Raw genomic sequence first — 25,274 nt, forward strand, 5'->3', positions numbered from 1 at the left:
CAACATGCCGTTGATGCAATAATAGTGCAGATTTATCTACACATCATCCCACTTTATTAGTTGTTCCAAGATGCTTCCCCATTGTTAGCCCCTCCAGACAGCAAAAATGTGGCTCCTTGTGCTGTAGCGCTACAAAAGCGGTACCAAAAATCCAAAAAATCCACCCAGAAGAAACATTTGTGGTACAAAAAGTCCCTGAGATACAGCCAAAAGCTGCAGGGCACGCACCAATTAGATAGCCAACTTGATAACATCGCAAGCACAAATCATCATACATGCACAATAAAGAGAATATTGAGGGGCCATTAATGCTGATTTAGATATATTTTAGCAAAGAGCCATCGGGATCCATGATTCAAAATGCAAGTTGTTAGGCAATGCTTAAGCAAGAAAGTTATAGTCAACAGTTTATCTTAACAAAACTGAGTAAGATGCATTAAGCAAAATGCTATAATTCACCCTCACCCTTTAGTGATATATCCCTACATCTATATATAGATGTAACACACACATATAAATCTTGTACAGAACAGTATAAGAGACACTGCTTCTTTGTAGCCTTTCCTTTCCACCTGAGCGAAGTTTAAATATTCCTTACATGCTCCTAGAATCAAGTCTATCTGTACCCCAAAAAACAACCTCTGATATCGGGAAAAGGATTGTGTGAGAGCAATATTCTCCAGAAAACATTTCTCAGCCTGGATATGCTTCTGCCTCCCAGCCAATTTCTATTATGTAGTTTCTAACATCAAGTACCGGAATATATTCCCAGGCGCCTGAGCAAATTACCATTCTCTTCGTTAAACCAACTTTGTTTGCATTCCCTTGGCAGTTGCAAATGCAAACATGGTTGCTCCCTAGACTCTTTCTTTGGGTTTGCTGTTGTCCAGGATTTTCCTGCCGGCTCTGCACAGTCCAAGTTCATACCTGCTCTCAGAGAGATAGATAGATAGATAGATAGATAGATAGATGTGTGTATATACATATATATATACACACACACATATATATACATATATATAAACACATATATACACACACACATATATATGTATATATATATACATACATACATATATATATATATATATATATACATATATATATATAATATGTATACACACACACACATATATATATATATTATATATATATTATATGTATATTATACATACATATATGTATGTATGTATATGTGTGTGTGTATTATAATAAATATACGCAAAAGCAATTCGTGCTCCAGGACTGACCCCACCGCACTCGAAATTAAACTAACTAACTAACTAACTAACTAACTAACTAACTAACTAACTAAATCATGGAGCCTCACTCGTCCCGTCCTCGCCGGCAAATGCCATCAAATCGCGCATGCGCTCTCGGGCCAAAGGCTCGTCCCTTTAAACAGCCAGTTGGCGGGAAATGTTTTCGGCGCCGCTAAGCGACGCCTTTCCCGACTTCCCCGCTGCGCACGCGTGCCCTCGCTCCTCCCGCCGCCTCCTCCCGGCCGAGCGGGTCGCCATGGTGACGGGACGCGGAGCTGCGCTCCAGGCGGCCTGGAGCCCAGTCGGGCGAGGAGCCGGGACCGCTCGCGGCCATGACGGACATCCTGTGCGATTGGCTGAACAGAGAAGTGAAGCTCTCGCGGGCAGTGAGTGAGTGCGGGAGCCTCCTTGCAGGGCTAAGGCGGGCGGGCGGGCGAGGAAGCCCCGGGAGGTGCGGGGCTCCGGCTTCCCGCGTCCCTCTCAGGCGGGCAGGCGCTTCATTTCGGCTCGCCTGAGGCAACATCCTTCCCCCCGTAAACCAGATTCCCCCCCAAAAAACCCCTAGACGCGTGGAGACTTTTCTTCTTGCTCTTGCTCTTGTTGTTTAGCCCCTCGTGAGAGGAATGGCGCTTTGCACATGCTCAGGAGCACGGTTTTGCTGCTGATTCATTTGCTTCCCCCACAGACATTTCATAGAAGAAGGGGAGCCACGCGGGTCATCTAGTCCGACCTGCTGCAATGCATGAGTTTACAGCTAAACATGACATTAACGCCTTGCCTCCCTAATGTCATGCCCAGTGTGGAGCTCGAACCCACAACCCTGAGATGGGAGTCTCATGCGCTACCGGCTGAGCTACCCCTGGTTAATGTAGATTCTACTTATTTAACTGTTTCATGAAATCTGCACGCCACTTGATTGTATGGGGTGGGTGGGTGGAAACCTCAAAGTGGTTTACAAGAGAGATAAAACAATAAAATTTCCAATAAAAAATTAGCAATTAGCAATAAAAAAGGGGGGGAATGGCAGCCACAATTAAAAAAACATGCAGAAAGTTAAAGCCGTAGTAGGATAGACTAAAATGAATTAAAACTCACACCAACTTTCTAAACATCTGGGTAGACTTGTATTAATAAAAATGCCTTTGGCAGGCAGCTAAAAGCTTACAGTACAGCGAAGGTGTCTGTTTGGTGTCAATAGGCAGGAGGTTACAAAGTTTCAGCACTGTCGCACTAAACCATTACATTCTTACAGATGCGGTGTGGGTATTTATATACCCAGGGCAGGTAGTAGAGTAGTAAGAAACAAACAAATAAAAGTACTTCAGCAATGACAACAAAAGACTAATGCAACATACAAACAAGCAAATTTAAACAGCATGAGCCCATTCAAAACAGACAGTATGATCAAACTGCTTTAAGTTTAAAGTGCTTGCATTAGTACGCATTTTTCCATCACTGAAAAATAGGTACCAGGAGGACTCAACTTTCTGACTGCCTTTGCATGACAGAATTGCATAAAGAGCAGCTATTCTATTGGTGGAAATAACTTTCACCCAAGTAACAAAAAAGTTATTACTGATGTTAATAACTGTGCTAGAGTACCAATATGCCCCAGCAGGGTTGGTGGGAGTGGGCTGGGTTTAGCCAGGGGAGGCAGTAATATTAAGTGTCAATATTAATAACTAATACTAGCAAATAACCTGTATGGCACTTGGAGGGATTCCATGCAGCTTGGTTGTCTTCCTTGATTTTGAAATTGGGGTCTTGAAACTCTGGGGATTTTGAAATGTTTTGTGGGCATTTGTATCAATTCTGGGAGTCTACAATGATCAGAGGAATTTGTTTTTAGATATGGTACATTTGGAATAAATTCAATGAAATCAAGGGAGACCAGGCTTTGGTTAAAAAATGAAACGACAGTAATACTTTATGGAGAGCAGTAAGAGTTGTAATATGTCAACAAGAAGCTTCTCCTAATCTGAAGTTGTAATGCCAGACGAGACATATAGAAGTTCCCTTGTTTCCATGTAACTATGATGCAGCACAGGAAAGCCCCACTCCTGAATTGTACATTGGGTTGCATGAACAGAATGGCTGGTGTTTTCCACACCATAATGACTGTTTGCTCATACAGTATGTGCAAAAAGACATATCATGGTCTCAGTGTAGTTTTGTTAAAAGAACTAGAGACCCTATATAGCACCATATTTGAAGGATGGACTGTTTTCTAACCTAGGAATGGGTGGACCTTCAGCCCTCCAGATGTTGCTAGGCTGCAATTCCCATCATCCCTGCCCTTGTCTGGGGTTGATGGGAATTGGACTCCAATAAATCTGGAGTGTCATGGGTTTCCTATCACTGCAAACCATACTATTAACAGGTCCATAGAAGGTTGTATCTGCTTTGGCTCATCTATCTCCCACTGCTCCCCCTCTTTGTTATCCATCCTCCTGCTTCCGTGGCAAGTTGGGAAAGGCAGAGAAGCAGGGTGGGACTATTAAATAGCAGGGGCTATTTCTTGTCTTGTTTCCTTGGACCTTTTCTCTAGGTTGGCAATCCTACACTCCTGAGCGGTCTGTTCAAAATAAAGAAGGCTGCCAACTCAAGTTATTTGGCTCAAGAACCTTTTGATTGACTTATTGGGCAGAAGATAGTTGGGAAAATATTATTTAGTTACCGTATTTTAGTGCAGCCTTACAAAAACTGTGGGTAGCAGGTGTAATCTTCTCTTTGCTCATACACAAAGGAATCCCTCTTCCCCTGAGAGCACCTGCTGTGACGCATGCAAGCATTATCAAAAAAGAAGTTGCAAATGTGTTTTCTTCTTCAGTTTGTTCATGTGCAAATCAATGCACTTCGGATTGATTGAATCAGTTCTAATTGATTCAAACTCATATATATATATTTAAAAAAATAGGTAGCAGCTTCCCAAATAACCTTGTGTTTTGTGACCTGTCTACTTTACATTACTACCTCCACATTTTTGGCAGTCCTAGCAAAACAGTGGATGGTGTTCATTCTGAGTTACACAACACACCTCTAAAGCTCCCATGTGGCAATGATTTTCATCACACGAGACTCTTCTGCAGTTTCAAGGGACACAAATCTGTCAAATTTCCTCAATTAATAAGGACTCTGGAGTACAGACAGTCCTTGTAGATATATGTTTATCCCGTTGTTCCTACTATTTGATCTACAAATGGCTTTCCTCCAGAGAAGAATATCATCCACACAGAGAGATGAAATGCCCCTAATGAGAGGCTGAACTACCAGATTCTAGAGCTCTTTAGGTTGTGGGAGAGGCGATTATAAACTCTCAAATTACCATTGTATCTCAAGGCTTCTTCATATTGCAAATTGGGGTTGTCTTACTCTTCCCAGAAGAAGAAGCATCTTGAAACACAGAGAATTTAAGAAATTATTACAGCTTACTTTTAAGTTAGAACTGAAAAGAGGCAATAGAGAACTGCTGCTATTTTAATAATTTACTGTAGGTTGAAGCCAACTAAATAATACTCAAAGTAGACCCATTGAAATAATTGGATGTGACTTAAGTCAGTTGGCTTGAATGAGTACCAGTATATTTTATTTATTATTATTTATTAAATTTGTATACCATCCTTCATCTGAAGATCACAGGGTGGTTTACAACATAAAAATACAAAATGAGAACACAAAATACATAATAAAACACAAACAAACCAATGAACCCCTCCCACAAACACATGCTGAATATTACTTAGTTGGGTGCAGCTCTTCATTTTTAAAATTTGTTTCATTAGGGCCAATTCATGCATTAATGCTTCTAGAGCAGGCCTGCACAAGTGTCAGTAATCCCCAGTGCATATCTGTGCAATCTGTGGTACACCAAGTCAGTGACCCATCAGGGGTTGATAACCACCCTATCCTTTATGCTGCCTGCCTGGGCCTGGAAAAAAGGGGGAGTGTCATTGAGTGTTTCACAGGCCACAATGTGTGGTTAATAGACTTGGTGGGTCATGCAGGTACAGGCCTGATTTAGATGGCGGAAGCACCTTGTTGAGGTGGATCATGTGGTTTCATCCCATGCTAGCTGAAACCTGGTCTGAGAAAAGGCAGTGTTGACTTCTCTGTGTAGATCAGAGGTGGGAAACCTGTGGCCTTCCAGTTGGACTCCAACTCTGATATGTCCCCTTCCAGCATGGTCAATGGTCGGGGAAGATGGTAGTTGTAGCTCAGCAACATATTGAGGGCCACCGGTTAGCCGCTTCTGATCTGGATGTTACTGCAACTGCATGGGAGGAAGTCACAGGAAAGTTACTTGCACTTCACGGTGGTAAGATATGAATCAGCCCTTAGGTCTGAAAAAATGGGGAGAAAAAACATTTCCTTTTTCTCTTTACAAATAAACCAGAAATGGAGTCTTTTGCCAGCGAGTTTTCTTCAGGTTACCTCATCGGAGAACTTCTCAACAAGTTTGAACTCCAGGATGACTTTGCTCAGTTTTCGCAAAGCAGGTTAGTAGATGGTATATACACAACACCAGATGGTTAACATAGTAGGTTAAGTGGTGGCTCCGAGTCCTGGGATAGGGAGCTTAAGCAAGATGCCCTCAGTAGGGGAAGCCTACCTCCTTGCCTGTTGCCACTGATGATACATTAGCTTTCTCCCTCTGGGACCAATCTGCATCACTGCTCAATACAAGAGGGAGAGCCAGGGTTGTTGCTCCTCCACGTTCCTGCCTCTGCTTGCGTACTTGAAGATAGCTAGAGAGCAGGCAGTGGCAGAAAGGAGAAGGACCAGAAAGGCCACGGGACCATGGATGTTTGACATAAGACTTAGACATCTGCCTGCCTGAATGCCAATGCCAGTCTAAATAGATTAAGATGATAGCTGGTGTAAAATGCAGTGTGTCCCCCCCCAAACTCAGCTTAGGAATACTGAAGGCATATGTAAATCTGCAGGTATGCATGGGTTAGCCCATCCCCCTTGATGACAGCATGTGCCTCCCAGCTGACATGTGATTGACTCAATCTCAAGGCCATCTATGCACATAGAGTTTCCAATTCTTGAGATGGGAAGGTATGCTGCTGCCATACACTTTAGTGTAGAGGTGGTGGGGCCAGCATATTTTTGCAGGCCCCTTCATGCATTCAGAAACAAATGCCTGAATAGGGATATTGTTTATTGCTAAAAGGTGACTAATGATGTTTGGCCAACAGTCCTAGGCAACTACATTTCCCACTTGGAAAAGGAGAGGAAGGATGTAGCCATGTTTACATATTTCATCCTGCACTTCCCCGTGTGCCTGCTATATATACTTGTTGAATGATGATTTCCATGCTCCCAAGAAAGCTTATCAAAACCCAAATAGATACGATAAGGAACTGGGATTGGTTCCATAGCTCAGTGAGTGCATGCTTCCCATCTAGAAGGTCCTGGGGTCCAACTCAGGTTTCTCTAGTATAAAAACCTATTTAATGTGTCAGGGTTAGGCCACATCTCTGCCTTAGACCTTGGAGAATGGTGGCCAGAATAATTAATGTTGGGGTAAGGCTGCAACCCTAATCCCACTTACCTAGGAGCAAGCCTCATTTGATTCAGTAGGATTTACTTCTGAGTAGACAAAATTGGATTATCCTGTAAATGGACCAATAGTTTGATTCAGTACAAGGCAGTTTCATATGCTCAAAATCTTTAGGTTTCAAAATGTGGTCACCCAAACGTTTTGATCTGTTCCTAATGATAATTTTGTTTAGCTCTATCTCTCTATAAATGAACATGCTTATTGAAGAATGCTGGGCTTTGGGATCAGTTTTTGGGAAGATTTTCACATTTCAGAACCTTATATAATTGCAGAGTCTGTTTATGTTTCCAGGCTTGCCAGTGCGAAACTTAACAACTTTTCTCGCATGGAGCCCACCCTTCAACTCCTGGGCGTGCAGTTTGACCAGAATGTGGCCCGAAACATCATGACAGAGCAGCATGGAGCTGCCACCAAACTGATCTACCAATTGTATGTGGCTCTAGAGAAAAAGAAAAAAGCAGGACTCACTGGAGTTGCCATGGATGCAATGAGACCCTCAGCTCCCGCAAAGCTCAAGAGCGTGGGAACTGAAATGTATCGAGAGGTGAGCTTGTTGAGATAAGAACACCTTTCCCAATAGAGAAGCAGAACATCACATGTGACTATACCTGTTAGATATATACCTATGACACGAGAGATCAAAATAGAATTCCTGTAAACTAAATTTCTGTTTCGTCTACTGAATCTCTGTGTAAAGGATGCAGTGACTTAATTGATGGGAGTTGAAGTCCAGCACCACTTTCAAGACACATATTGGCTACCTCTGCTCTAGAGGTTACTCTAAATTCGCTTTCACCAAACTAATAGCCACTTTAAGAACTCTCTGATCTCTTTGCTTCGCAGTGTCCCAGCAGGTATCTGCATAGTTCCTTGCATTTTCAGTCTCACAACAAATAGCTTTGGCCATTTGTTCCTGGTTTCTATCTTGGCAAGCTGAAACTGGGCAAAAGGCCCAGAAGGCTAAATAAGGAGATCAGAGCTGTAAATCTTTCAGAACATATGTTCCATCCTCACACATACATCCTCACTCTGTATAAGCTGGCTGTACTACTGTAAGGGCAAGAATAACTTTAAATTAGCTACATATTTCAGGCCAAATCTACACTGAGGTGGCTGGCATTCCTTTTCACTTGCAAACCTTTTCTTTGATTTAGTTTTGCTCAGGGTGGATTTGATTTAAATCATGATTTAAACCACTGGTCAGTAAGACTTGATTTAAATCACTTTTTTTTTTACAGAAAAGCATTGCTGCTGGTATAATCTTAATATTTACAACCAGATGAAGGTTTCATTTTTGGAATAATAAATTTTCAGAGTTGTTTATACAGTTATGTCAAAAATTACTGATTTGGTTATACCATTAGAAATACATAGATAATTATGAAATTATTGTGAGGTTTGGTAAGTTAACTGTTTATATTTGGACAACTTTTCTGCTGTACTTTATTGGAAGGAGAAAAAACTATCTTTAGAAAGATTTTTTTTCCTCCAAAAGCATTTTATTTTAAAATCCAATTTAAATTTATAAAAAAAATTTAAAAAATCTGATTTAAATAAAAAATGATTTTTTTATTTTTATTTATTTTATTTTTAAAGAAATCATTGGCTTTTATGCTCCCTGGTTTTGCTTCATGAGGTATTTAATTTATGTTGAGCTGGGCTGCTTCACTAAACAATAAATTAACACATTCTTTTATCAAATTGATGGACAGTTGACAAAGCTTTCTGAAAGAATGTAACCTTGAGCCAGCAAGGGAGGATTCATGTGTAGAAGCAGGCATTCATGCATGTGCCCCTCTCTAGAGCCATGTCCACAAATAGTTGTAGTGCTCAGGGTTTTTAAATTGATCCAGCAGCTTTAGGTGTGTGTGTAGCCTCAGCTAGTAGCTGAGCAGAAGCGCTGATCAGCAATCAGTGCTTACTTAACCACCCATTCCTGGTCAATGCACCAACATTAATTGAATTCTCTAATCATTTGCTCAATAGCATCCCAGGGAAACAGATAAAAACTAGGATTGCAACTGAAGCAAATCAGTCTGTTGGTTGGTGTACAGTGCTTCATTGGAGGAATATTATAATCTTCATATAGCAAATGGTGATATGAGGAAATAGGAATGAAATAAATCAATGTAATGCAATATAGCAATGTAATACTTTTAGAAAAAATAGCTTTAAAATGTCCTAAGGATTTGGCCACCTTCTAACTTCCTCTAGCCCAACTAGTTGTGAAATGGAATTTCTAAATTCTCTCACATAATCACATTTTGGAAGAGCTACTCATCCAGGCCTGCAGCTGGGCAAAAGCATGCAAAGCAGAGTTGAACAGGGAGCAAGCAGAGAGTGAAAATGATTCTGTGAAGCACCTTTTATACTGAACAGGAACTGTATCTGGAAGATGGAATTTCCCATCTTTTATATCAATTTAATTACTTTTGTAGGTGATCTTACATAAAATGTCGATTGCGGATTACAATAATCTAAGCGTAACTGGAACCCTTACTTCTTCTCCACCTAGAGTATATGCGCCCTGATGCATTCCAGTGCTTGCTTTCCAAAACAGCCATGATTCCATGTATGTTTGGGCATCAAGGCTGTCGTCTTCTTCACATTCCTTAACGGCACATTATGCTGATGGCATGAAATTTCCTTCCAATCATATTGTCATCCAAGATGTCAAAATCTCACACGACTGTCACTGAGAAGCAGCAAATATTTCCAAGCACAGTTAATTTTTTCCATTCCTGTCATCACCATGGCTGCCAGTTAAAAAAGAGTAAGACTTAGCAGATTCGCTGATTTAGCAGAAATCAAAGGTGGTTGCCACCACCTTTAGTTCTGCAGATTACAAACCACAGTGCTTCGACCATATTAGCTGGCAGTGGATGCTGTTAATCTGGACGTTGCTAGCTCTGCAAAACTATGAAGTGCAGCAAATGGTATTAGGGATGGGGGAGAAATTTGACTCGATTCACATTTAAAGGTAAACCTACCCAGATCACACTTTCTTAAACAATGTGGAGATGCAGCCATCCTTTAAAAATTGCACTCCTCTGAATTTTTGCAGTACAGCTCTTAGACAAAGTAATGTGTAAAAAAATGCAGATTTTAGGGTAGAATGTGTATTAAAAATGCATATATTAACTGCACATACTAAAAGGTGTTATATAATGGAAAATGTGTACGTTTGGGAAAATTGCATACAAACATGCATATATTAGGAGAAATTCACACTAAGATGCTGGTGAATTTTCACAAGCCCCTCCCTTTTTTATTTTAAAAAAATGCAAACTGATGTGAAAATGTGGAGAACTGAAGTTTGGAAAAAGGAGAAACTGAAATCAATGGATTCACTCATCCCTGTAGCTGTGAGTTAAGGGACGCGGATGGCGCTGTGGGTTAAACCACAAAGCCTAAGACTTGCTGATCGGAAGGTCAGCGGTTCGAATCCCCACAATAGGGTGAGCTCCCGTTGTTCGGTCCCAGCTCCTGCCCACCTAGCAGTTCGAAAGCACGTCAAAGTGCAAGTAGATAAATAGGTACCACTCTGGCGGGAAGGTAAACGGCGTTTCCGTGCACTGCTCTGGTTTGCCAGAAGCGGCTTAGTCATGCTGGCCACATGACCCGGAAGCTGTACACCGGCTCTCTCGGCCAATAAAGCAAGATGAGTGCCGCAACCCCAGAGTCAGCCACGACTGGACCTAATGGTCAGGGGTCCCTTTACCTTTTATCCAAAACTAGGCCAAGATAAAATATGTTTCAGACATGTAAAAAGCTGTCCTAATTTGACCAGGGCTCAGAGGTAGAGCATTTGCTTTGCATGTAATTCAGGCCCTGGTATCTCTAGTTAAAAGAAGCTGGCAGGAGGGGATGTGAAGAACTTTTCTTTGCCTGAGAATTTAGAGATCTGCTGCCAGTCAGAGTAGGCAATGCTTGGTTAGATGGAGAAAAAGTTATGTCTAAGTATAAGGAGTTTACTGTGACTCAATGCGGTATATAAAGATTTCTTCAAATCTTTTGGAAAATCTTCTCATTTCAGCGCCTTAAATGTCTAGTGCCGCGTCAGGTAGACTTGACACTGCAGCAGATTTCAGACAACTTTCACAGCAAAGCCAAGGACCTCGAAAGTCAGATAGCTCGGATGCAGTTTGTGGAGCAACAGCAAGCAAAGAAAATTCAGGCCGAAAAAATTGTTGAACAATTTGAAAATGTGAGAAGCCTATTTAATTTAATTTTTTTTTTATAAAAACCTCAGAGCTGCAGGAAATGTTTGCGCATTGTTTTATGCTTAAGCCTATGAATTTTCCCACCAGCTGCATCAAACACAGTGGGAATTATTTCTAAGTAAATGAGGTTTGTGTTGTATGTATAATAGAAAGCTAATGGAAATAAATTGTAGTGTTTTCATTTAATTCAGCTAGAATTGGTTCCGTTTGCCCCACAAAACCTGTAGTATAGCGCTGAATCAGAGCAAACAGCAATTGGGTTTTTGAAGGATTACAGTTTGTTCCGAGTTAGCATTAAAGAGTGGGTTTTCTGGGGGAAAGTAGTGGGGTAAAGGCAAAACCAATGGGGCTCGTGCCTAGAAAGCACAGGATAATCATAAAACCTCTTGGACCCATGCTTTCCAGGCACAGGACAAGTAAAAGTGCAGACGATCCCTTAGTTTCATTTGTATATCGCTGAAGGTGATGCTGGAGTGTCATTCCAGTGCTTGGGGGTAGGATTCAGGTTGCTTTTGAAGTATATGAATCCTAGACTGCAGGGGGCTTTAATAGCAAGCACCAGTGCCTTGCGTTTAGCCTGGCAGCAAATTGGCAACTAATGCAGTTCTTGCAAAGCTGGCTGAATAGGTTATTGCCTCCCAATAGGAGGGACACAAGCTGCAGCATGCAACACTGTTAACTTCCATTTTGCCTTCAAGAGCAGTCTTGTGCATAACACATTAAAGCAACTGACTCCAGAGCAGGGGTGGGCAAACCTTTTTCCACCCAAGGCCAACATTTCCTGGATAAATCTGCACTAAATCTTCCCAGCAATCACGTTGGCAGTGGCTGTGGGGAGACTTCAGTGGGAGGTCAAGAATGTGTTCTGTGGGGATATGGATCTCTTTGGGCGTCAAAAGACACATTGAGTCAGTTTAATGGGGCACAAATGACCAGTGGGTTGGAGATACATATCTGCAGTGGTTGCGAGTGTGGAAAGTTGCTTCTAGGCATAAGTCTTCTTCCTGAATTTGGGTGTTTTTTTTAAATCTTTGGTCAAATACCATTTTGCCCCCACTTTTCAAGCTTTGCACATCCATGCAAAAACTCTTTACCTATCCACATTTTATTTGAATCATTTACTTAATAATATGCCTCAGTAACAGTTTGATCTAGGGCATCATCATTTGGAATAAGACAGCAGTCCAAAGCAATTGGGTTTAGGCTTACAGTCGCTCCACCCCTCCTACTTTGAACACTGGCGGGGGAGGTTATTTCCAATGCAACATTTCATGATTCCTGAAATAGGTTTTAGCCTGAAGCTTGACTCTGAACATAAGAAAATGAATCCTGCTGTGATAAATCATGTTATTTAGCTGCAGTTTCTATGGGAAATTTATTTATAAAAATAACAATTTTTCAACTTACGCTGAGTCACACTTCCAGTGCACTTGCATGAGGTGGCAGACTACTTTTCAATTACATCTTCATTATAGCTGTTCAGCTTGTTACTCTGTGATTATTAAAGTAAATAGGACCGGTACCAGGTTTTGAGGGGGCACGTGCCAAAGTGCTAGCTTGTGGGGGCCCTGTGTAGGTATAGCTGCCATTATTATGGGCAGCTTAGAGCCACCATTTTCAGTTTTCTCCAAGCTGTCTCACCCGAGGAGTACAGAGTAGCTGTCAGCTAACAGTGGGCCCTGTGTTAAGACTAGGAACCCACTGGGGCACTCAGACCCTGGTGATTGCCTGAAGATGCTGCATACTGCCACCAAGTGTGAAAACCATGTACCGTATTTTTTGCTCCATAAGACGCACCCGACCATAAGACGCACCTAGTTTTTAGAGGAGGAAAACAAGGGGAAAAAATTCTGAACGAAACAGTGGATGTATGATTTTTGTGGTTCATGCTGTGGCCACAGACATGTGATTTGACGGTGAGTTTGGGGTAGCCCAATGCAAAAATCCTGAGTATCCATGTGGATCCGTGCTTTGTAGCCACGTTTTTGCGCCATTGCGGCCCCACGCAACAGTGGGTGGGTGATTTTTTGTGTGTGCAGGCTATATCCATGGACATGCTATGTGATCTGATGGTGAATTTGGGGTGACCCAATGCAAAAATCCTGAGGATCCATGGGCTTTTACTCCCCCCCCCCCGGCAGCCTCCTTTATCTCTAGCATCCCTTATCTCTCTCCCCGATTGGCAAACGATCAGCGGCTTTGTTTCAACACCCACTTCCCCTTTTTATATATATATAAAAAAGCATGATCTGCTTTTTGCCCCTGGGCAATTCAGCTCCAGGGACCACGCATTCGCTCCATAAGACGCACAGACATTTCCCCTTACTTTTTTGGAAGAAAAAAGTGTGTCTTATGGAGTGAAAAATACAGTAGGTTGTGAGGAATGTGCCATCCCACATCCAGCAGCAAGTTCCTCCTGTGTGACATGGTAGGATGTCCTATTGCAGTCTGGGTAAAAGTAAAGGTAAAGGGACCCCTGACCATTAGGTCCAGTTGTGGCCGACTCTGGGGTTGCGGCGCTCAATTCGCTTTATTGGCTGAGGGAGCCGGCGCACAGCTTCCGAGTCATGTGGCCAGCATGACTAAGCCGCTTCTGGCAAACCAGAGCAGCGCACGGAAACGCCGTTTACCTTCCCGCCAGAGCGGTACCGATTTATTTACTTGCACTTTGACGTGCTTTTGAACTGCTGGGTTGGCAGGAGCAGGGACTGAGCAACGGAAGCTCACCCCATTGCAGGGATTCTAACCGCCAACCTTCTGATTGGCAAGTCCTAGGCTCTGTGGTTTAACCCACAGCTCCACCTGCGTCCCAAGCAGTCTGGGTAGCACTTGACAAACAGGAGGCAGGGCTCTGTGTGACTTGCACTACCCTGCGGCCCATCATTTGCTTGCAGAGAATCCACCCCTGGGCATGCTCATAGGTAGGACATCTGCTTTGCATTCAGAAGGTCCAAGGTTCCATTCCCAGCATCTCCAGGTAGGGCTGGGAGAGACTCCTGCCCGAAACCCTAGACATCCACTGCCAGTCAGTGCAGACAGTACTGAGCTAGATAGACCAATGGTCTGATTCCATATAAGGGAGTTTCCTATGTTCTTATGTAACAGATAGGGACGAGAGTGGTGCTGTGGTCTAAACCACTGATCCTCTTGGGCTTACCGATCAGAAGGTTAGCGGTTTGAGTCCCCTTGACAGGTTGAGCTCCCGTTGCTCTGCCCCAGCTCCTGCCAACCTAGCAGTTTGAAAGCACACCAGTGCAAGCAGATAAATAGGTACCGCTGTGGTGGGAAGGTAAACGGCGTGTCCGTGCGCTCTGGTTTCCGTCATGTTGTTCCGTTGCACCAGAAGCGGTTTAGTCGTTCTGGCCACATGACCCAGAAAGCTGTCTGCAGACAAACACCGGCTCCCTCGGCCTGAAAGCGAGATGAATGTCACAACCCCATAGTCACCTTTGACTGGACTTAACCGTTCAGGGGTCCAACATGTAACAAATTCCAAATGGAAAGAAATGGTGAACTTATTTGAGATGCTGTGATTATAAGCCCTTTAACTTCTCATAATATCTCATTTTCTTTTTGCTTTGTTTTTTTAAAAAACAAAAAAGCTCCCATTATTTACTCCTCCCAATTTTGTAATATGCTTGTGACCTTTGTGTGGGCAGAAAGTGACTCTAAAATGATAGCGCTTTGTGGGTAATTAATACTTACTTAACAGTCAGTAGCCAGTTTTAAATAGCTCATTACCTTCTCATTGGATATTTAGAAAATGGTAGAAAATCGAAGGCAGCATGAAATAATGGCTAAAATTCAAGCAGCAATTATCCAGATTCCCAAACCAGTACTGCAGCGCCCCGTCAAGGCAATTGAAGACCAAAAGATTATGAGAAGGAGGAAGGAAGCAGAGGTAAGTTCTGAACTTTTAGAACTGGAAATTAAAAAATCATAGGCAGAGAAATGCACTAAGTATTCATTGCTCTGGCACTGCATCCCAAATGCCTCCACTTGGAAACAAAGTTTGCTTAATGAGATTCGGAGGGGGGAAAGTATTTGTAGAATTATCAGTTATGTATCTATGGAATTAATCATCCATTGTGTATCATGATGTCTGAAGAATGTGTGCATGTCTGTGTAAGTGGCATTCTGGTAGAATAGCTCTTGGGAAGGGGCTTGGGGACCCTGGCAGGTTAGCTGTGAAGGTGTGTGGCCTTCGAGCTGAAGAAGATGCCTCCCCTGTGTTGCAGGGCATTGACAAAAGGAAGGAGATTCAGACGTGCCTGCTTGTTTTTCAGATCACCTATGCAGAAATTAAGAAGTTTGAAAAGCAGATGAAGAAAGAGAGTGGCATGCCTACTAGGCTCACTGAGAGGTAATGTTTGGAACAAGTGACTTCTGGGTAGACTTGCTGTTCCACGTGGAAACTGAAGCAAGTGAGGGTCTCCCAGTCTTGAAGCTGCCAGTCACCTGGTTAATAAGCATTCTTTCTAGGCAAATAGCTTGTCATGCAGATGGGCAGATAAAACGTGTTGGAAGTTACTGCACTGACATTAAATTCTGCTTGCTGGAAACATTGCCTTCTTCGTTTTAATTTTTTGTTGGAAGTACTTTATATTGACTTGTGGTTTATTATACGCATGCTTTTTCACGTGCTATTGGAGTGATATGTACAGTTTAAGAATCATGGTATATAGTTCTACTCCAGAGTATCTTGGGGTTCCTAAAGCAATTGTAGGACTTCAAATGAAAACCTTTCTGTCCACTTTCTACGCCCCAGGTATCCTGCTATACCCCTCTACCATGTTCCCCCTTACTTGCCTTTTTTGTAAATTAAAACCCCCAATTGCTGTTTTCTTTCTCATAGGGGAGTTGTTCTAGCTTCATGATAATTTTGGTTGCCATTTTCTGAACCTTTTCCAGTTCAACAATATTCTTTTTTGAGGTGTGTTGACCAGAACTGTATTCCAAGTACACTACCTATAATTGGAAATATTATTTTCAGTTCCTTTCCTAATGCAATGTGGAATTTGCATCTTTCACAGCTGCCACACGCTGGTTTACCATTTTCAATTACTATTTTCACCATGATCCCAATATTTCCTTCATGGCCAGTCTCTCACCAGTTCAGACCCCATTAGGATATATGTGAAGTTAGGACCGTTTGTCACAATGTACATCACATTACACTTGCTTACAGTGAATTGCATCTGGCATTTTACTGACCATTCACCCAGTTTGGAGAGAACCTTCTTGAGCTCTCTGCAATCCTTTTCTGTTCTTGTCACCCTGAGCAATTTATTATTATGAACAAAGTTAGTCGCTTAATTGCTCACCCCTTACTCCAGAGACCAACACTGAACACTGGGAGACCTCAGGTGTTACATCCTTCCACTGTGAGAACCTGCTCTCTAATTCCTGTTATTTAAGCATTTACTGATCCATAAGATGACCTGTCCTTTTATCCCATGACTATTAAACTTACTCAGGAGTCTTCGGCCAGTGATTTTATCAAAAGCTTTCTGAAAGTCTTATTATACCATGTGTGCTCCATTGGATCACTCCATCCACTTCCATTGCCTAATCCTAACCCTCTCTTCCATTTGGAAGACTGAACCATTTTCAGTATCATCCCTTAGTGATGATTTATCCTGAACTTCAACAGTAAATGCCTTTCCCCCAAAGATACTTTTTAAAAAGCTGTTCTGCCAATAGATTTTATGCACCAGTAGTTCAGGTTCTACACAGGTTCAATCAAGTGCAGCAAATGGATCATAGGGGAGCTATGCTAATCTTTTTTATACACTGCCCTTCGGTCATATTCCCAGAACAATTTCCAAATAATTAAACAATTAAAATTTAAATTTTAAAAAAACTGAATCATCTATAAGAGCCACAAACTGTATGAAACAGTCATAGAGCTAAATACCCTCTCTTCCCTCCATCACCTACCCGCACACTTCATGGTTGTTCCAATCTGGATTGTGTGCCCTCACCCCTAGCACCCAGCACATCCCCTACATAGTACAGTGGTACCTCGGGTTACATACGCTCCAGGTTACATACGCTTCAGGTTACAGACTCTGCTAACCCAGAAATAGTGCTTCAGGTTAAGAACTTTGCTTCAGGATGAGAACAGAAATTGTGCTGCAGAGGCGCAGCAGGAGGCCCCATTAGCTAAAGTGCTTCAGGTTAAGAACAGTTTCAGGTTAAGTACAGACCTCCAGAACGAATTAAGTACTTAACCCGAGGTACCACTGTAAACAAAAAAACCAAGCATGTAAAGGCCAGACACATGATTAGCATTGCATCTAGTTTCACGCTTGAGCACTGTGGGACAGCAGCTGCCTCCTTTTTGTTGAATGTTCTCCTTTTAGCACTTTCAAAAGGGTGGTAGATAAGTAAAATGGAAAGAGCCCAGGCTCCCAGTGTTGGGATACTGCCAGGGAGACGGGGGCATCAGGCAGGCCCCCAGCTGGCTCCAGCCACCGGACGGCAGCCAGGCGATCACTGGTTCCCGGAACAGCATCAATCAGTGACTTGAGCCTCAGTAGCCTTCTGAAGCTACCAAGCACGCTAATTAGCAATACAAAAGCAATATACAAAATGGAAGTTCCCAGCAGACTGTGCTGGAAGTAAACAGGCATGTGACACACAACAGTCATGCCTGTACCTTTTAAGGTGGAATGGAACTATATCCTAACACCCAGAACTTTAAAGTCCTAAAGACTTTGGAGGAAGATAGAAGCATGTAAGTAAAAAACAGATGCTTCTCCTTTCTTTAAACAGTTTCTGCCACCATCGCAAAGTGGTTGTGGCGTTCCTATAGGTCACCTGGGTCTTCTCACCTCAGAGTGCCTCCCCTCTGAAGAAGGGCACCACATCTGTGAATAGAACCCTTCCTCAGAGCAAGGCATCGTGGGGGCAAGATGGCCCTGGAGAGCCATAGGAGGCTGAAGCTGCAAAAGTGGAGAGGTGCTTCCTGAAATGCTCTGATTCCACACACAAACACTATGCAACTCTATAAAGCTCTGTGCAAGGATTGACAGCACTGTGAAAATCATTGACAATAGTCACAACATTTGATGAGACAGATTGGTGGTAGTTCCTTTGTGCCTTGTATAGATATTTATATAACACTTGATGCCCCCAATTATTATTTTAGCATGGTGCATTCGGCAGTGCCTTCACAGGAACTGGATACAACTCCAGCCATCACTGACCTGTTGAACACCTACTCAGATGATGAATATATCAGGAAAATTCAGAAACGTCTTGAGGAGGATACCTTTGCCCGTGAACAACGGGAGAAAAGACGACGGAAGATGTTAAGGGAGCAATTAATAGCCCATGAAGCACAAGAAGTGAGTTAGATGTACTGCTTTCTTAGATTTTTGGGTTACACACTGACAAAGTGGCAGCGAGTTATCAGTTTGTGCTAAGATACACAACTACCATAGTGAGGCCCATTAGTGAAGGGAAATCTGTAGTTGGGCATTTTCAGGGACTGGCAGGACACTGACAAGTGTGCACCGGGAAAGGGGGCTGGAGTCTGACTTGGGAGTGGGGATCAGTGATTTGCGAGGAACTGTACCAGCCAAGAGGCAAGAGTTGGAAGGAGGGGAAGCTTCAGAGCTGCAGGGTGGAGCACAGGATGCATCAGAAGAGGAGGGAGAGGCAGGCCAGGCAAGTTAAGGGCTGGGAACTTCCCCACCCTCTCCTGCTCCACTGTCTTCCAGAACCAGGAAGGGATTGAAAAGGGATGAGCAGAGGAAGTTTGCATGCAGGCATAGTCTCTGGCTGCTTGTGTGCAGCCTGTCAGGGGAAGATACATAAGCTGGTGGGTGGGGACTGGCCCCCTGTTGCTGCAACTGCTCCATAGAGCGCAAACCTGGGAATAGTGTGTGTAAGCATCCAGAGCTGTAGAAGCAACACTATATTTGACAATAAGGAGTTAACTACCTGCTGTGTGTATTCCTTTGGCTGGGAAGCATTGTTGACAGCCATAGTTTTTATGGAGTCCAACCAAAAGTGCAAACAAGCCTTCTTGTTCTTCAGAGCTCCTCATCAGGCTTGATGTTAAGCAAAATGGTAGCAAGAAAAAGCTGACACAACACTGAAACTTCAAAGGGCAGCAGTTGTAGCAGTTTTCAGACTACATACAGGGGCTCCTGCTTAGCACTTAGCAGGGGGTAATCTAATGTGCAGTGCATGATTACTTGGAAGCAGGTCCCACTCAGTTCAATTGAGTTTACCATGGACCTACCATGGATTTTCAGTTTGTTCTTTTGCTTTTTTCATACATAGCAAGGGGTGGAAGTAGTTAAGCATACTATCGTAGGTTGTCTTTTAATTTTATTTCAGGAGGCATATAGAGAAGAGCAGCTCATCAACCGGCTAATGAGACAATCCCAGCAAGAGCGGAGGATCGCTGTGCAACTGCTGCACGTGCGGCACGAGAAAGAAGTGATGTGGCAGAACAGGATTTACAGAGAAAAGCAGTTTGAAGAGAGACGGCTCAAAGAATTCCAAGAAGCTCTTGATAGAGAGGAGGTAAACATTCATTATTTTCTCTTCCATCATCATCATCTTTTTTAAAAAAAGAAAGCTCTTGGTCTGTCTTGTCTCTTACATTCGCAATTGCATTTATTCCGGCTTGAATTTGCCTTCAAGCTGCTTTGGAGGTATATGGTTAAAGGGCTCCAACTTGTTGCCAAAGAAACCCACGTAATCAGCAGAATAGAAGGACACAGAAAATGGTTGACACTTAGTGCTTGGTGGAAGCGGAAGGTTATCAACTCCTCCAATATACCAGTTTCCCTTAGGCTGGGAAGCAACTTTGTAAGCCTGGCCAGAACATTATTTTCTTAGCCTACTGCCAGAATTAGAGGATGCAAGGCCAGAACAAAATAGTAATAATAATAATAATAATAATAATAATAATAATAATAATAATAATACAGCAAAGCCTTTTATATATCTTTTTGGTGAGCATGAGCTGTTATAGCATATATGCATACTAAGTGTTAGGTTTGGTTGCATTCTAATGCAGCTTGAAAGTGCTGAGAATGGTGTGCACTGTGGATGTGAATGCATTCATCTTGTGCTGCCAGGTGGAGATTTGTCCCATGTAGGGGTTACGGCTAATTTACAGAGTGCACAGAGCAGTGCCAGGTTTGTATGTGTTGGCTTCTAATCATCACTGTGCAGGCAAACAAATAGCCCAGGCTTCTCCCTGAGCTCCCTATTGGCTTGCCCCTCCCCTTTTCCCTAACAGTAATTAGCAGCAATGTGCAGTGTTGGGAAAACTGGTCAGCAATCCGGCCCCGCTGTGCTAGTCACTAATGCACCACACCACTCTTGGCCATCTCACAGTGATAAAGTAAGCTCAAACCCACAGCCACTGAAATTCTGCAGCACTCCTCAAATTAGGCATTAAGAGAGAAACATTTGCAGTGGAAGGAAGTCATGTGAGATCACATGGATTTTGGACTGTGGCCAGGGATCATGAAATTTGGGTGACATTCTGCTTACATTTTTTGTCCAACTCCTTTTAGGCTCTTGCGAAGCAAGAGAAAATTGAGCAGGAGGAACAGGCCCTGAAAGAAAAACAGCTGCATGCAATGCTTGCTGCCAAAAGAGCTGAAGATCGCTATAAGAAGCACTATTCAATTTGTTGGGAAGTGGTTGAGCAAATCATTGACTTATCAACTAAAATAGGAGAATATCGAACGTTGACAAACAAGTAAGTTGTTTTATTCTGGCGGGACTTGGCTTGGTTTACCCCCACTGAACTGGGGAAAGTAAATGTTTTACACTCATTCCAAAGCTGCAGAAATAGATCGTTCTTCATTAGGAGCCCCAAGAGTTTGGACAGTAAAGCAGCCAAGAAGCCACAGGCAGAACAATCTGCAACCAAGTCCAAACACTAATTCAGGTTGGGTAACCAGATCCAGATCCTTTTGGACTTCATCTCCCACCATCCCTCACCATTGACCAAGCTGACTGGGGCAGATGGGAGTTGGAGTCCAGCAACATCTGGCGGGCTACAGATTCGCCATCATTGACCTAGGTGATATCATTAGTCATTTAATTTTTAAAAAAGAAAAAAATATCCTGTACATTTAATTATGTAAGAAACCAGTATATTTGTAACTTTGTGATTTACTCTTTCTTTGTTAAGCAGTTCATGTTTCTCATAATAGTTTGGATAATAGTAAAGAGAAAGCCATTTTGCAAGCTTATCTCCTGTTTATTTATTTTAAAATGTACATATCACAGAGGTTTACCACAAACATACATTGAACCATACAATAAAAACCATATACACATTTTAAAATCAGCTGTTTCAGAAGGTCATATGTTCATTGTCAGTGTAAGCATGGCAGCATAGGAAAGTTTTCAACAGGTGCTTTAAAGTTCAAACAGAAGGTTCCTGCTGAAACTTTATTGGCAGAGTCTTCCAGAAGACTAGGTCAATGACACTAGAGGCTCAGTTTCTTGTTGCTGTCAAATGAGTCTCGCCAATTTGGGGGACAGTGAATGACGCTCCTGCAGATGATCTCAGTGATCAAGGTGGAATATAATGGTTCACACAGTCTGTAAGAGACCCTAAGTTGTTCAGGGCTTAAAATTAATTAAAAGTCCTTAATGCAAGTCGTTGAATCTTGCTTAGCTGCACTTGGGCCAGTGCAGATGTTTTCTACAATGGTGTCTCATGTTGTCAGCCATGTTCCCCCATCAGCACTTTTGCTTCTTTGTTCCGCACCAACCAGAGCTTCCAAACCAGGCCCAAGGGCAGCCCCACATAGAGCCTTTTTGTAGTAATCCAGCCTCTAGGTTATCAACACATGAGCTACTCCTTTCTAGGAACTGGCAAACCAGACAGAACTGATAAGAAGCATTCCTAGCCACAGAGAACACTTGGGTTTAGTTTAGCATTACATCTGAACCTGGGCTTGTGGTTTGTCTTGCTCCAGACAAACCATGAGCTATAGTCAAAGTTTGTTCTTGGCTTGCTGCCACTCATGGTTTGTCTGTGAAAGGCAGACCATGAGCCTAGATTCACATGTAATGCTAAGCCAAAACATGGCTCAGCTCCAGGAAGCATTGGCAGCAGGAAAACTAAAGGAGGAGTGAAGTGTGTCAATGCATGCCTGTGCGTACTCACTTTGGCTTGGTAATAAATGGGAACCACGTTGAATTCTGTTCTCTTCAGAGTACAGTGGTACCTCGGGTTACATACGCTTCAGGTTACATACGCTTCAGGTTACAGACTCCGCTAACCCAGAAATAGTACCTCGGGTTAAGAACTTTGCTTCAGGACGAGAACAGAAATTGCGTGGTGGCGGCAGCGGGAGGCCCTATTAGCTAAAGTGGTGCTTCAGGTTAAGAACAGTTTCAGGTTAAGAACGGACCTCCGGAACGAATTAAGTACTTAACCCGAGGTACCATTGTAGTTCATGTTTTAATTTATTCTTTCTTTGTGTTGCCTATTTGATGTTGCTATTGATCCATGTAACTCTTAGAAAGCATGCTTTAATCGATCTGACCACAGATTTATTAATATATATATATATATATTTGCTTGATTTCCTCAGCTTAATCCCAATAAAGCTGATGCGTGACTGGAAAGAGCTATTCTTAAAAGGAAAACCGATTTATGAGCAAGCTGAGATTGAAATGCCTTTGCCAGATGAACCAACTCCAGGACAATTAGTAGAACTGGACAAAATGAATTTACTAGATGAAAAAGATTATGATGAATATAAGGTACTCCCAACTGACATGGCCTAGTGGAAGAAAATGCAGCTCGTTAAAATCATTGCTCATGACTGCCACCTTTTGTCCATGATGCTGCATAGATTTCATATAATAGTTTATATTAGTTTAGCCCACGTAGTTAAATGTACTACATAATCTGTCTTTCTGGGACTAGGCTATACTTTGAATTGTTGCCATTTTGGAAGGCTGTGCTGTCATCAACTGTTTTGCTGTTTGACACACAAATGCAGTAACCTCAATATGCAGGATCACCACACATTTGTGAGAAGTGAGTTACATAGCTGTTATTTCAGCAGAAGTTAAACTGTAGTACATTCCACTGTGCTAGAAAATGTAACATAAAGGAGTCCACAAAATCTAATGTGAAATAAACGCCACGTCTGTCACAGAATGAGTAGTCTTATTTCATACAACAGAATTTGTATCTGATAAAAAGGTGGATTAGTTTTTTCTAGTCAGATTCCTGGTATTTTGAGATCAGCTTATTTCAATATCATTACTTTTTATATAAGGCAATTCTGAGAAAAAGCTTTTATCATTATCATCTCCATGCAGGAATCTTAAGAAGAGAAATTATAGCTAAGTACATAATGTTTCTTTCTCTCCTTAGTTTCAAAAGCAGACTATGATTATATAATTGAACTCTGAATATATGTATCTTATGATACAATTTTTTTTTCAAAATACAGTCAATCTCCAAATGCCATTGTTATCAATTTGGCTGCATTGAGGGAGAAAATAACCTTTTTTTTTTCTTCTGGGTTTGGATCTACTAGCTTATTTGAGTCTATGCAGTACCATCTTTGAAAATAGTCTCTGTGTGTAATAGAGGTTTTTTAAAATCTTGTTTGGGAAACTAATACCACATTTATATGTTCTCTTTGTGCCCACATCCTGAACCAATTTATTTTGGTACATTTTATTTTCTACTAAGTAGTAAGACTTCATTAGGAGTTTGTGTGATGGCTGCCTCAACAACACAAAGCATGTCAGTTCTTTCTTTTAGGTTTTAACACACGTAAGTGAAAGTTGTTGTTCATAATAGGTTGTATATCTGAACAGGGATTTCCTTTGAAGAACAAAGACTGTTCTCTTCACTTAACATCAACACCACAGTAGTGTTGGCTATCATTAAATTGCCCCACAGAAATCAAGTGGTACATTCCCTTTATTTTCAGTGTGTTTGGCTTGTAGATTTAAGCTCAGTCCTTAGGATACCAGTACACTATGGTCATAGAATCATAAGGTGGCAATTGAGCTAAGTTTTACTCATAGCAGACCCATTGAAATTACTGAACACAACTAGGTTCAGCCTAATCCGTCTACTTTGAGTAAAACTTAGTTGAATACTACCCATAGAGTTGGGGCTAGAGACCAAGCCCCTTATTGGTGTAAGAAACCCCAGGCTTTGAGCATCCTCAACCATCTCTGCTTAAAGATCTCCAGTGGGGGAGAGCCAACCACCCCTCTAGATAGCTGGCTCCACTGTGAAACCTCTCTTGTAGTCAAAGATGTTTCTCCAAATGTCTATTGAGGGAGGGATGGGGAACCTGTGGCCCTTTTGATGTTGTTTGACTACAACTACCATCATCCCTGGCTACTGGCCAAACCGTCTGGGGCTGATGGAAGTCGAAGTCCAACAACTCTTCCTATAAGTGGAGAAGGACTGCAGCTCATTGGAAGAGCTCATGCTTTGCATGGCAAAGGTTCTAGATTCCATCCTTGGCATCTCCGGGTGGGGAAGACTCCAGTCTGAAGTCACAGAGAGCTGCTGCTCCTTAGCACAGAAAATTCTAAGTTACACTGGGTCAATAACCTAACTCTGTGTTTCTGTCCTGTTGTACAGCTGTGCTGTACATTACAGAATGTGTTTATAGCCCTTATCAAATAAGAGTGTTCTGCTGAAATAGAAGTGTGGTTTTGTGCCATGTGTAATCTTGATACCACAGACTCTATACTTAAAAATAGAGTTTTGAAGCCAAATTTTAGTGACCAAATCTGAAGAAGAAAGACTGCAAGAGGCACTCAGACCTGGTGCCTAATTAATCTGCAGTTTTAAAAGAAAAAATTATGGTCTTAAACTGTTATTTAAACTTGATATTTTTTTAGTGCTGCTATTTTAGTTTTTGCTGCGCTTTAAATGTTGTATTCAGTTACATCTTTTTGTCCAAAAGCAGTTTCATAATGTAACATAAGAGGAGCTCTGCTGGATGGATCAATCCAAAGGCCCAGTTAGCATTCTGTTTCCATAGTGGACAACCAGAATTCCTGCAGGAAGCACACACTGGATATGCCTGCAAGAGCAATCTCCTATTTATGTTCCCCAGCAACTAGTTTCTACAGGCCTACTGCCCTGATTCGTTATTTTGCTTAAGCTTCTAATCTGCAGGATGACCCTGATGGCTGTGTTATTTTTTGCTGTATTATGCAGAGTTATTTCACTAAGATGTA

The 25,274-nt window shown here is 42.2% G+C and overlaps 1 protein-coding gene across 1 annotated transcript; it reads left to right on the forward strand.

Moving 5' to 3' along the window:
• Window positions 1–1,480: 1,480 nt before the first annotated feature.
• On the forward strand, window positions 1,481–23,214 carry LOC128423484 (sperm flagellar protein 2-like). The gene is made up of 10 exons (XM_053408653.1): window positions 1,481–1,652; window positions 5,656–5,758; window positions 7,120–7,372; window positions 10,865–11,035; window positions 14,812–14,952; window positions 15,338–15,414; window positions 18,205–18,403; window positions 19,404–19,592; window positions 20,597–20,784; window positions 22,640–23,214. The coding sequence occupies exons 1-10, from the start codon at window positions 1,595–1,597 to the stop codon at window positions 22,833–22,835; spliced, it is 1,575 nt and encodes a 524-aa protein (XP_053264628.1). The 5' UTR covers window positions 1,481–1,594; the 3' UTR covers window positions 22,836–23,214.
• The last annotated feature ends 2,060 nt before the right edge of the window (window positions 23,215–25,274 follow it).

This window comes from Podarcis raffonei, chromosome 11 (assembly GCF_027172205.1).
Source record: "Podarcis raffonei isolate rPodRaf1 chromosome 11, rPodRaf1.pri, whole genome shotgun sequence".
Taxonomy (NCBI): Eukaryota; Metazoa; Chordata; class Lepidosauria; order Squamata; family Lacertidae; genus Podarcis; species Podarcis raffonei.

Excerpts from the sequence above, each read along its gene's own strand:
- LOC128423484 (XM_053408653.1), top strand. The coding sequence starts at position 1,595 with ATGACGGACATCCTGTGCGATTGGCTGAACAGAGAAGTGAAGCTCTCG. Across the intron at positions 5,759-7,119 it reads GCTCAGTTTTCGCAAAGCAG|GCTTGCCAGTGCGAAACTTA; the intron begins GTTAGTAGATGG and ends TTATGTTTCCAG. Across the intron at positions 7,373-10,864 it reads GAACTGAAATGTATCGAGAG|CGCCTTAAATGTCTAGTGCC; the intron begins GTGAGCTTGTTG and ends TTCTCATTTCAG.